General features: G+C 45.8%; 1 protein-coding gene across 1 annotated transcript in view; it reads right to left on the reverse strand.

Annotated features, from left to right (window-relative positions):
• Positions 1-2,114: 2,114 nt before the first annotated feature.
• The window catches only part of LOC308081302 (chemokine-like protein TAFA-1), a gene marked incomplete at both ends in the record, with an annotated part of 46,296 nt that continues 35,198 nt past the window's right edge, over positions 2,115-13,212 (reverse strand). Inside the window, 3 exons of the mRNA XM_080457685.1 lie at positions 2,115-2,147; positions 6,292-6,416; positions 6,831-6,971. Coding sequence (XP_080313811.1) covers positions 2,115-2,147; positions 6,292-6,416; positions 6,831-6,971 — 299 coding nt within the window. The remainder of the gene's footprint in view (positions 2,148-6,291; positions 6,417-6,830; positions 6,972-13,212) is intronic.

Consider the following 13,212-nt stretch of genomic DNA (forward strand, 5'->3'; position numbering starts at 1 on the left):
CCTTCACTGGCCCACACTAAGCTACCTTCACTGACCCACAGTAAGCTACCTTCACTGACCCACACTAAGCTACCTTCACTGACCCACACTAAGCTACCTTCACTGGCCCACACTAGCTACCTTCACTGACCCACACTAAGCTACCTTCACTGGCCCACAGTAAGCTACCTTCACTGACCCACACTAAGCTACCTTCACTGACCCACACTAAGCTACCTTCACTGGCCCACACTAAGCTACCTTCACTGACCCACACTAAGCTACCTTCACTGACCCACACTAAGCTACCTTCACTGACCCACACTAAGCTACCTGCACTGGCCCACACTAAGCTACCTTCACTGGCCCACACTAAGCTACCTTCACTGACCCACACTAAGCTACCTTCACTGGCCCACACTAAGCTACCTTCACTGACCCAAACTAAGCTACCTACACTGGTCCACACTAAGCTACCTTCACTGGCCCACACTAAGCTACCTTCACTGACCCACACTAAGCTACCTTCACTGGCCCACAGTAAGCTACCTTCACTGACCCACACTAAGCTACCTTCACTGACCCACACTAAGCTACCTTCACTGGCCCACACTAGCTACCTTCACTGGCCCACACTAACTGACCCACACGAAGCTACCTTCACTGGCCCACACTAAGCTACCTTCACTGACCCACACTAAGCTACCTTCACTGGCCCACACTAAGCTACCTTCACTGACCCACACTAAGCTACCTTCACTGGCCCACACTAAGCTACCTTCACTGACCCACACTAAGCTACCTGCATTGGCCCACACTAAGCTACCTTCACTGGTCCACACTAAGCTACCTTCACTGACCCACACTAAGCTACCTTCACTGACCCACACTAAGCTACCTTCACTGGCCCACACTAAGCTACCTTCACTGACCCACACTAAGCTACCTTCACTGGCCCACACTAAGCTACCTTCACTGGCCCACACTAAGCTACCTGCACTGACCCACACTAAGCTACCTTCACTGGCCCACAGTAAGCTACCTTCACTGGCCCACACTAAGCTACCTTCACTGACCCACACTAAGCTACCTTCACTGGCCCACACTAAGCTACCTTAACTGACCCACACTAAGCTACCTTCACTGGCCCACACTAAGCAACCTTCACTGGCCCACACTAAGCTACCTTCACTGACCCACACTAAGCTACCTTCACTGGCCCACAGTAAGCTACCTTCACTGGCCCACACTAAGCTACCTTCACTGACCCACACTAAGCTACCTTCACTGGCCCACACTAAGCTACCTTCACTGGCCCACACTAAGCAACCTTCACTGACCCACACTAAGCTACCTTCACTGACCCACACTAAGCTACCTTCACTGGCCCACACTAGCTACCTTCACTGGCCCACACTAACTGGCCCACACTAAGCTACCTTCACTTGCCCACACTAACTGACCCACACTAACCTACCTTCACTGGCCCACACTAACTGGCCCACACTAAGCTACCTTCACTTGCCCACACTAACTGACCCACACTAACCTACCTTCACTGGCCCACACTAACTGGCCCACACTAAGCTACCTTCACTGGCGGAGACCTGTGCTCCAAGGAGCAATTTTTTTTTCCAAATATTTCTCTTTTCTTTTGCATTTTGATAAAAGAGAAATTAGGCAACACTATAACCACATGAACCCTCGAGTCCCTATTCTGGAGCACACAATAGGCAAATCTACAAGCCGATCTACAAGCTCACAATGCTTCGCAACATGGCATGAGCTTGTAGATCGGCTATTTTCAAAGATTTGGTGTAGAGGGAATAAAGGAGAGAGGCCTAGTTGATGACGTTTGAGCACTTTAGATATTTGCTCAGTTTAACGTTACTGTCCTGTTTAAAATTTAATGAATAAACACTAAAATAACCAAGGTTAGTAGCAACATTTTTCATGTGAAGTATTATGCCAGTATAACTAAGTACTTGAATTGACCCCATGAACGTGTACAAATGGAACTGAATGGACCCTTTGGGGTCTTTTTTTATGCTTTTCATTTCCACTGACCTGTGAATCCAGCGCATCGCCACAGCTGTCATCTTGCTGCTGGTCCTTGCTAGTGGTCACCTCTACAGTCAGTATGTGGAGGTTGTGAAGGGCTGTGAGTTCTATAGGAGAAACATTAATATCAATATTAATATTATTATTATACAGATGGTCAATATGTGGACTTTGTGAAGGGCTATGAGTTCTATAGGAGGAGAAACATTAATATTATTATTATCCTTCTAATATAATTGACAGAGGGGGCCATGCAGTTCGACTGGCCTTTGTGCCGGGTCTCACAGCACAACAGTAATCCAACCAGGTCCACACTGATTGATTGATTGATTGATTGATTGATTGATTGATTGATTGATTGAAGCACTTTATTTAGCAGGTCTAATTTAGCAAAACACATTTTTGGAACAAAATGCCTCAAATCATGAATGCAGTGTCTGATTGCCGTGAAAGACCTAAGAATAAATGGCACCCTTTTCTGATTTGCCTATTATAGCGCCACCAGGAGGCCACAATAACGTAGCTGACCTGGCGGGGATCTGTGCTCCGAGGAGCACTTTTTCTAGTTTAAAACGAGATCCCCATGCACTCACATCATGATGACATGACAGATATACACTACTATAATCAGCTTAGAGGTTACTGGTATGAAAAACAAGAGAAATATACAACTAGAAAAAGTGCTCCTCGGAGCACAGGTCTCCGCCAGGTCAGGTACGTTATTGTGGCCTCCTGGTGGCGCTATAATAGGCCAATGTGAAAAGGGTGGCATTTCTTCCTAGTGGGAATGTGCGTGCATTCATGATTTGAGGCATTTTGGTGCAAAAATGTGTTTTGCTAAAGTAGACCTGCTGGTGGCGCTATAACAGGGCAATGTGAAAAGGGTGGCATTTCTTCCGTGGCCTAGTGGGAATGTGCGTGCAAATTTTCACGGAAATCGCACGCCACGTTCATGATTTGAGACATTTTGTTCAAATTGGACCAATCCTGCAAACTTTGGAAGCCAACATTAGCCAATCAGGATGGAATATGAAATATCGGACAGATGCGTCTTGATCACATGACTATAGAGATACTGTGTACCGATTTGCGTGATGTTTGGATAAAATCTGAAGGATTAATATCCAAAAATGTATTTAACATAAGTCGGTCTCCTGGTGGCGCTGTAAAAAGCAGATGTGAAAAATGTAGTGCAGATGTTTTTCTTTGGCCTCTAGGGAGTATGCGTGCAAAGTTTCACGCAGATCGGTGCAATTATAGTTAAAAATGCAAATTGGCCTGTTATAGCGCCACCATGAGGCTGATGTGAAAGGTTTTAAGTGGCATTTCTACCTCGGCCCAGTGGGAATGTGCGTGTGCAATTTTATGGAAATGGCAAGCTGCGTTCATGATTTGAGGCAGTTTGTTCAAAACTAACCAATCCTGCAAACTTTGGAAGGCAACCTTAGCCAATGAGGATGGAATATGGGAAATTGAACAGATCCGGGTTGATCACATGACTATAGAGATACTGTGTACCGATTTGCATGACGTTTAGTTAAAAGCTGTAGGGAAATGGGAAAAAATGTGTTTTGCAACACATCGGCCTCCAGGTGGCGCTATAATAGGCCCATGTGAAAAATGTGGGTCAGAGGTTCTGAATTGGCATCCAGGGAGTGTGTGTGCACAGTTTTGCAGCGACTGGGCCAACGGTGCCGGAGATTAGCTGCTAACACACAGACAGGACGGACGGACACACACACGGACACACACACGGACGGACGGACAGGGGGCAAAACATACTCTCTCGCCATGCCTTTCGGCCTGGCGGAGACAACTAGAAAAAGTGCTCCTCGGAGCACAGGTCTCCGCCAGGTCAGGTACGTTATTGTGGCCTCCTGGTGGCGCTATAATAGGCCAATGTGAAAAGGGTGCCATTTGTTCAAGGGCTTTTCACTGCAATCGGACAGAACATTCATGATTTGAGGCATTTTGTTCCAAAATTAGACCTGCTGGTGGCGCTATAACAGGCCAATATGAAAAGGGTGGAATTTCTTCCTCTGCCTAATAGAAATGTGTGTGTGAAATTTCACGGAAATCGCAAATTGCGTTCATGAATTGAGGCATTTTGTTCAAAACGGACCAATCCTGCAAACTTTGAAAGCCAAGCTTAGGCAATCAGGATGAAATATGGGAAATCGGATAAATCTGTGTTGATCACATGACTATAGAGATACTGTGTACCAATTTGTGTGATGTTTGGACAAAATCTGTTGGAGAAGTATCAATAAATGTGTTTTGCATAAATAGGCCTCCTGGTGGCGCTATAACTGGTCAATCTGAAAAATTGGGGCCAGGGTTCTGAATTGGCATCCAGGGAGTGTGCGTGCACAGTTTCGCAGCGGCCGGGCCAACGGTGCCAGAGATTAGCTGCTAACGGACGGACAGGACGGACGGACACACGGACGGACGTACGGACGGACAGGGGGTAAAACATACTCTCTCGCCATGCCTTTTGGCCTGGTGGAGACAATAAACAGTTTGAGGAGGGGGGGGGGGGGTTAAGACTTTGACAGGGGCCAGTTTGGAATCGCAGCCTCCTGAAGGTGTTTTTTCACTGGTACAAGTATTGCTCAGTACTCTGGACCTAACTACCTTCAACACCTTAAATGTTTTTACACGTTTTACAATTTGTATAAAATCTAATCTGATCTGCAAAGAATATATAAACTTTTTGCAGACGTTATAGTGTGCCCTGATCTGAAGTGAAGACTATTCATTATTAATTCATGTTTAATAAATGATTTGTAAGACATTCGTAAAGAATATATACACCATTTGCAGACGTTATTGTGTACATTGTTCTGAAGTGAAGACAATCCATTATTAATTCATGTTTAACAATGATTAGTAAAACAAGCAAATACACAATTTGGGATCCATCCTGTGACACCAAAAAGTGACTGAATGGGGCGCCTGATGGAGGGGAAAGGAACTGGTTGGAATAACATGTTCCTTCCACGCGCTACGTCCTACCGGGGAAACTCCCCCCTGTCAGGTGATAAGACGCTACGTCCTACCAGGGAAACTCCCCCCTGTCAGGTGATAAGACGCTACGTCCTACTAGGGAAACTCCCCCCTGTCAGGTGATAAGAAGCTACGTCCTACCAGGGAAACTCCCTCCTGTCAGGTGATAAGAAGCTACGTCCTACCAGGGAAACTCCCTCCTGTCAGGTGATAAGAAGCTACGTCCTACCAGGGAAACTCCCTCCTGTCAGGTGATAAGAAGCTACGTCCTACCAGGGAAACTCCCTCCTGTCAGGTGATAAGAAGCTACGTCCTACCGGGGAAACTCCCTCCTGTCAGGTGATAAGAAGCGGCCTGCTCACTCCTCATGCATTGAAGGAAGCATGAGCTCAATTCGGGGCTCTCCCCAGGCTGGCAGAGGGAGAGTAGCATCCAGGATTACAGCTTAGGCAATTGGCACTGGGTGAAAAAATGGGTTATAAAAATTGTGGGATAATTATTATTTTTTTATGGGGAAAAAGGGTAGGTAGATTTTAGGGTGGGTTCAGGGTATTCATCTCACCCTGGTAGTTTTAATCCAGAGTTATCAGGTTAGAGGGTTAAATCTTACCTGGTAATTTATATTAGGTAGGTTGTCAGGTTAGAGGGTTAAATCTTACCTGGTAGTTTATATTAGGTAGGTTGTCAGGTTAGAGGGTTAAATCTTACCTGGTAGTTTACATTAGGTAGGTTAGAGGGTTAGAGGGTTAAAGCTTACCTGGTAGTTTATATTAGGTAGGTTGTCAGGTTAGAGGGTTAAATCTTACCTGGTAGTTTATAGTATGTAGGTTGTCAGGTTAGAGGGTTAAATCTTACCTGGAAGTTTATATTAGGTATTGTCAGGTTAGAGGGTTAAAGCTTACCTGGTAGTTTATATTAGGTAGGTTGTCAGGTTAGAGGGTTAAAGCTTACCTGGTAGTTTATATTAGGTAGGTTGTCAGGTTAGAGGTTTAAATCTTACCTGGTAGTTTATATTAGGTAGGCTATCAGGTTACAGGGTTAAATATTACCTGGTAGTTTATATTAGGTAGGTTGTCAGGTTAGAGGGTTAAAGCTTACCTGGTAGTTTATATTAGGTAGGTTGTCAGGTTAGAGGGTTAAATCTTACCTGGTAGTTTATATTAGGTAGGTTGTCAGGTTAGAGGGTTAAATCTTACCTGGTAGTTTATATTAGGTAGGTTGTCAGGTTAGAGGGTTAAATCTTACCCTGGTAGTTTTAATCTTGTTTCCATGGTAACACATCCATCCAGAGTTGTCGGGCAGCGTTTTGCATTCTTCTCCTTCCAGACACGGTTCCATCTCACACCACCACCTCCCTATCACTATGGATGCTAGGTAGGTAGAGACAAGGAGAAGATCACTATGGATGCTAGGGAGTTAGAGACAAGGAGAAGATCACTATGGATGCTAGTGGGTTAAAGACAAGGAGAAGATCACTATGGATGCTAGGGGGTTAAAGACAAGGAGAAGATCACTATGGATGCTAGGGGGTTAAAGACAAGGAGAAGATCACTATGGATGCTATGGCAAAGACAAAGGCAAACAAGTGTTACTATGGATGCTACAGAAAACAAAGGCATGAAGAAGGTTCTATCAGGGGTGTTTCACGTGGTTCTATAGATCTGTTTCAGGTGGTTCTACAGATCTGTTTCAGGTGGTTCTATAGATCTGTTTCAGGTGGTTCTATAGATCGGTTTCAGGTGGTCCTACAGATCGGTTTCAGGTGGTCCTATAGATCTACTCACCATCTACACATGACGGTCGGTTCCGGGTCGTTCCGGCCACTTTTCCCGCCAGACAGGAACATTTAACGGTCTGAGATCTTTCCTCGATACGATTCTTATTGCAGCATCTGTGGGCAGAGATGACCTCACATGACCCTCCCTCTGAAAATACATAAATACATATAAACTATGTTAATGTAGAGATGACCTCACATGACCCTCCCTCTGAAAATACATAAATACATAAAAACTATGTTAATGTAGAGATGACCTTACATGACCCTCCCTCTGAAAATACATAAATACATATAAACTATGTTAATGTAGAGATGACCTCACATGTTCCTCCTTCTGAAAATACATAAATACATATTGTGGAGTTTCACTAGGAAACCGCCCGACAGGTAGGCACCTCACCAGGGAGAAACAGTGGGAGAGAGACAGAGAGAGACTTGGCAGACAGCACCGCAGCCTAGGCCACGTCATCGAGGGGCGGTACCTACCTCTCCTCATCATGAATCAACCACAACTCAGCGCACCTGCGATGACCGGCTAGGTGTGGCACACAAACTTTAAGACACAGCCATTCTCTCTCAGTCTCCACTGGCTCTCCTGGTGAATGGACAGGTGCTCGGGCGGTAAGTGAGAAACTCCACTATTTCCCTTTACCTATGATGACATTGCTAAAGTGAAATTGGAAACTAAAAGAATGTCTCTTTTATTTTATAGGCAACCTGATGGAACGTACTAAAATGCATGGAATGTGAATGTGAATGGAAAACCCCGATCCTGGGAAGAACCTGTGTTTTGTTGACTTACCTGTATGATTTGACTTTGAAAAGAAAACGTATAAACAATGCTCTCCGAGCCAGAGATTCAAAAAATGCCCTTTATTGGGTTTGTACCCTGCCTATCTGTGTCTTGGCCTTGATCAGTGTCCCACAATATAAACTGTGTTAATGTAGAGATGACCTCACATGTTCCTCCTTCTGAAAATACATAAATACATATAAACTATGTTAATGTAGAGATGACCTCACATGACCCTCCCTCTGAAGACATGAAATGCATAAAAACATAAAAACTATGTTAATGTAGAGATGACCTCACATGACCCTCCTTCTGAAGACATGAAATACATAAAAACATACAAACTAATGTTAATGTAAAAACTAATGTTAATGTAAAAACTAATGCCGATCTGGGAACCCATCGGCAAAAAAGGGGGGGGGGGGGTCTCTTTGAATTTGCCTCTTGAGGCACCGCCCAATACAGTGTTTAGAGACAGGATATTGGCCCGTTTGGTCCACCCTTAGCTCTCCTCTTCCTGTTGGGCGTCTTTATTATCCTTCCCACTAACAACATTTATCCCACGGAACATGGATGTTATAGATGACAAGCTTTTTGATAGATTACTTACGAGAGTTGCTCTGTTACACAATATTGAACATGTAAAACCTCTTCAGCACATTTGTTTAAAGTATTTGATAGATTGGCGAGATGTTTTGCCATGTTTTCAGACTGGATTTGGAAAAGGCCTATTTTATCAAGCTTGGCCAACCGTGTGTTCGCTCCTTTCCGAAGCCTTCCAAGAGAGATGGGCAAAGGACGCTATTTGTTTTGGTTATAAGCCCACTTGTTTCTATATGGAAGAACAAGTGAAAATGTTGACAGACCAAGGCATTTCTGCAGCATATGCTGTACAGATGAAGCCATCGCTACGGGTTAAGTATCCATTGTTTACGGATCACCAAATGACAAATGAAGGAAAATACTCCAAAACAGGAGTTTTGGAGCAGGACCCATTCTGGGAAAAAGGCTCACAGCTTGTAGATCTTTCAAGTCACTACAACACACACACACACACACACACACACACACACACACACACACACACACACACACACACACACACACACACATAACAGTCTTTGATTTGAACTGAAAATATGATTATTCTGTCTGGAAGAATGTCTGTTGCGTGAAACATGTATATGTTACAGGGAAATTGGAGAACCAGGGAAATTGGAGAGGGAGCACTCGTTTTCACCGCCCCCCAAGCAATTCTGTAGAAACAACACTAGATAGAGCCACGAGCCAGGCTTCCCAACTAAAGTGCACACACATATATATAAGCGTTCCCCTAGCGTAGCTTCCTGGTTGCTACGTGGGGGGGAACAACAAAAGACAGGTCTGCGTCGCATCAAAGCCCCGCCTCGCCCCGAAGCCCCGTGCCTAAAAACGAGCGCTTTGTCTTCAATCTCCCTGGTTCTCCAATCTCCCTGTGACATACATGGGAGATTATCACGTTTTATCAGACCTTTGAATGGGCAAGTAGGCGACGAGTAGGCGCAATTTAGACCTACCCGCGATTTGTCAGACCATTCATGGGGCGTAATCAGGAGCTACTGACCTACTTGGAGGCGGAGCAGTCCCCACAACAATATTTACGATTCTGTGCCTATCGGTACATAACTCGAACGGCGCTGAGTAGGCTCAGGCGAACGTCACACCGTTCAGGACGGCAACTTGGTCTCTTTAGCTCCCTCGTGGTCCTTCACGGGGTTCCAGTTCGCCTGTGACTGCGCGCCTCCGTCATGGTCCGAAACCAAAACCAAAACAGAAACTGAACTATTTAAGTCATCTCCGTTGGTAGGTCAGTATGTCTTAATAACACCCAATGAATGGTCTGATAAATCGCAGGTAGGTCAGTATGTCGCCTATTTCGCCCATTCAAAGGTCTAATAAAAGGTGATAATGTCCCATTCAATGCATTGATATCATCCGAATCAGGTGCACAGCATTGGCGATGTGCTGTGAGCTTGTAAGTCTAATATTTTAGGTGCATGACAGCGTGGTACGATGGTAAAACGAGGCTCTGATGTGAGATGACGATTTTTTTCTCAAGATGTTTGAAGACGTTAATGAAGATGTAGCAGTGGTGAAAACACTGCCCCCCGGGGGCTCGTTGTTCTTACTGCAGAAGACTCTTTGATCTATTTCAAAAAAATTATAAACTATTAAATAACAGACCAACTCACAGACAACAGACTAACTCTGATGTCTGTGTATAAACACATAACAAACACAACCACAGGATCAGGGAAACAGAAATCACAACAACCTCTGGAAGAATAAATTACAAATACAAATCAGGCTCTGTGGTTTTATTCAGCTCACACACACCCACGCACACGCACACACACACACACACACACACACACACACAATACTAGTTACATCCAGCCTTCACAGGCGTGTTATTCACACACACACACACACACACACACACACACACACAGACACACACACACACAATACTAGTTACATCCAGCCTTCACAGGCGTGTTATTCACACACACACACACACACACACACACACACACACACACACACACACACACACACACACACACACACACACACAATACTAGTTACATCCAGCCTTCATGTTCAACACGTTCTTTGTGTGTGTGTATGTGTGTGTGTGTGTGTGTGTGTGTGTGTGTGTGTGTGTGTGTGTGTGTGTGTGTGTGTGTGTGTGTGTGTGTGTGTGTGTGTGTGTGTGTGTGTGTGTGCGTGCGCTCTCATCAGGTACGAATGGAACCATGTGAGGGTTAATTATTTTCTCTCTACTCCCCCCCTCTATTATCAGACTGGGAACACAGTCAGCCTAGCAAAATAAATATGAGTGTCAGTGTGTGTGTGTGCGTGTGTGACTGTGTTTGTGTTTGTGACTGTGTGTGCGTGTGTGTGTGTGTGTGTGTGTGTGTGTGTGTGTGTGTGTGCGTGTGTGTGTGTGTGTGTGCGTGTGTGTGTGTGTGTGTGTGTGTGTGTGTGTGTGTGTGCGTGTGTGTGTGTGTGTGTGTGTGCGTGTGTGTGTGTGTGTGTGTGTGTGTGTGTGTGTGTGTGTGTGTGTGCGTATGAAATAACTCATAGTGTAACATGTAGGGCTGGTACCATTATGAAATAACTCATAGTGTAACAGGTAGGGCTGGTACCATTATGAAATAACTCATAGTGTAACAGGTAGGGCTGGTACCATTATGAAATAACTCTTCATGTAACATGTAGGGCTGGTACCATTATGAAATAACTCTTCATGTAACATGTAGGGCTGGTACCATTATGAAATAACTAATAATGTAACATTTAGGGCTGGTACCATTATGAAATAACTAATAATGTAACATGTAGGGCTGGTACCATTATGAAATAACTCATAATGTAACATGTAGGGCTGGTACCATTATGAAATAACTCATAGTGTAACATGTAGGGCTGGTACCATTATGAAATAACTCATAGTGTAACATGTAGGGCTGGTACCATTATGAAATAACTAATAATGTAACATGTAGGGCTGGTACCATTATGAAATAACTAATAATGTAACATGTAGGGCGCTGGTACCATTATGAAATAACTAATAATGTAACATGTAGGGCGCTGGTACCATTATGAAATAACTAATAATGTAACATGTAGGGCTGGTACCATTATGAAATAACTCATAGTGTAACATGTAGGGCTGGTACCATTATGAAATAACTCATAGTGTAACAGGTAGGGCTGGTACCATTATGAAATAACTCATAGTGTAACATGTAGGGCTGGTACCATTATGAAATAACTCATAGTGTAACAGGTAGGGCTGGTACCATTATGAAATAACTCATAGTGTAACATGTAGGGCTGGTACCATTATGAAATAACTCATAGTGTAACATGTAGGGCTGGTACCATTATGAAATAACTCATAATAATAATAATAATAATAATAAACTTTATTTGTAGAGCACCTTTCATGACATGAAATGCAGCTCAAAGTGCTTTACAGAGCAACAATACAATTACAGTTGCAATAATGTAACATGTAGGGCTGGTACCATTATGAAATTTAAGTAGACGATTAATGATCATACAAATAGGGGGGAGAGACCCACCCAGCCCTCTATAGGTTTTGACCACTAGGGGGCCCACCCAGCACTCTATAGGTTTTGACCACTAGGGGGCCCACCCAGCACTCTATAGGTTTTGACCACTAGGGGGCCCACCCAGCACTCTACAGGTTTTGACCACTAGGGGGCCCACCCAGCACTCTATAGGTTTTGACCACTAGGGGGCCCACCCAGCACTCTACAGGTTGACCACTAGGGGGCCCACCCAGCACTTTACAGGTTGACCACTAGGGGGCCCACCCAGCACTCTACAGGTTGACCACTAGGGGGCCCACCCAGCACTCTACAGGTTGACCACTAGGGGGCCCACCCAGCACTTTACAGGTTGACCACTAGGGGGCCCACCCAGCACTCTACAGGTTGACCACTAGGGGGCCCACCCAGCACTCTACAGGTTGACCACTAGGGGCCCATCCAGCACTCTACAGGTTTTGACCACTAGGGGGCCCACCCAGCACTCTACAGGTTGACCACTAGGGGCCCACCCAGCACTCTACAGGTTTTGACCACTAGGGGGCCCACCCAGCACTCTACAGGTTGACCACTAGGGGGCCCACCCAGCACTTTACAGGTTTTGACCACTAGGGGGCCCACCCAGCACTCTACAGGTTTTGACCACTAGGGGGCCCACCCAGCACTTTACAGGTTGACCACTAGGGGGCCCACCCAGCACTCTACAGGTTTTGACCACTAGGGGCCCACCCAGCACTCTACAGGTTTTGACCACTAGGGGCCCACCCAGCACTTTACAGGTTGACCACTAGGGGGCCCACCCAGCACTCTACAGGTTTTGACCACTAGGGGCCCACCCAGCACTTTACAGGTTGACCACTAGGGGGCCCACCCAGCACTCTACAGGTTTTGACCACTAGGGGGACCACCCAGCACTCTACAGGTTTTGACCACTAGGGGGCCCACCCAGCACTTCACAGGTTGACCACTAGGGGGCCCACCCAGCACTTTACAGGTTTTGACCACTAGGGGCCCACCCAGCACTCTACAGGTTTTGACCACTAGGGGGCCCACCCAGCACTCTACAGGTTTTGACCACTAGGGGGCCCACCCAGCACTTTACAGGTTTTGACCACTAGGGGGCCCACCCAGCACTTTACAGGTTTTGACCACTAGGGGGCCCACCCAGCACTCTACAGGTTTTGACCACTAGGGGGCCCACCCAGCACTCTACAGGTTTTGACCACTAGGGGGCCCACCCAGCACTCTACAGGTTTTGACCACTAGGGGGCCCACCCAGCACTCTACAGGTTTTGACCACTAGGGGCCCACCCAGCACTCTACAGGTTTTGACCACTAGGGGCCCACCCAGCACTCTACAGGTTTTGACCACTAGGGGCCCACCCAGCACTCTACAGGTTTTGACCACTAGGGGGCCCACCCAGCACTCTACAGGTTTTGACCACTAGGGGGCCCACCCAGCACTTTAC

This window comes from Gymnoscopelus braueri (genome assembly GCF_963280865.1).
Source record: "Gymnoscopelus braueri genome assembly, contig: SCAFFOLD_99, whole genome shotgun sequence".
Taxonomy (NCBI): Eukaryota; Metazoa; Chordata; class Actinopteri; order Myctophiformes; family Myctophidae; genus Gymnoscopelus; species Gymnoscopelus braueri.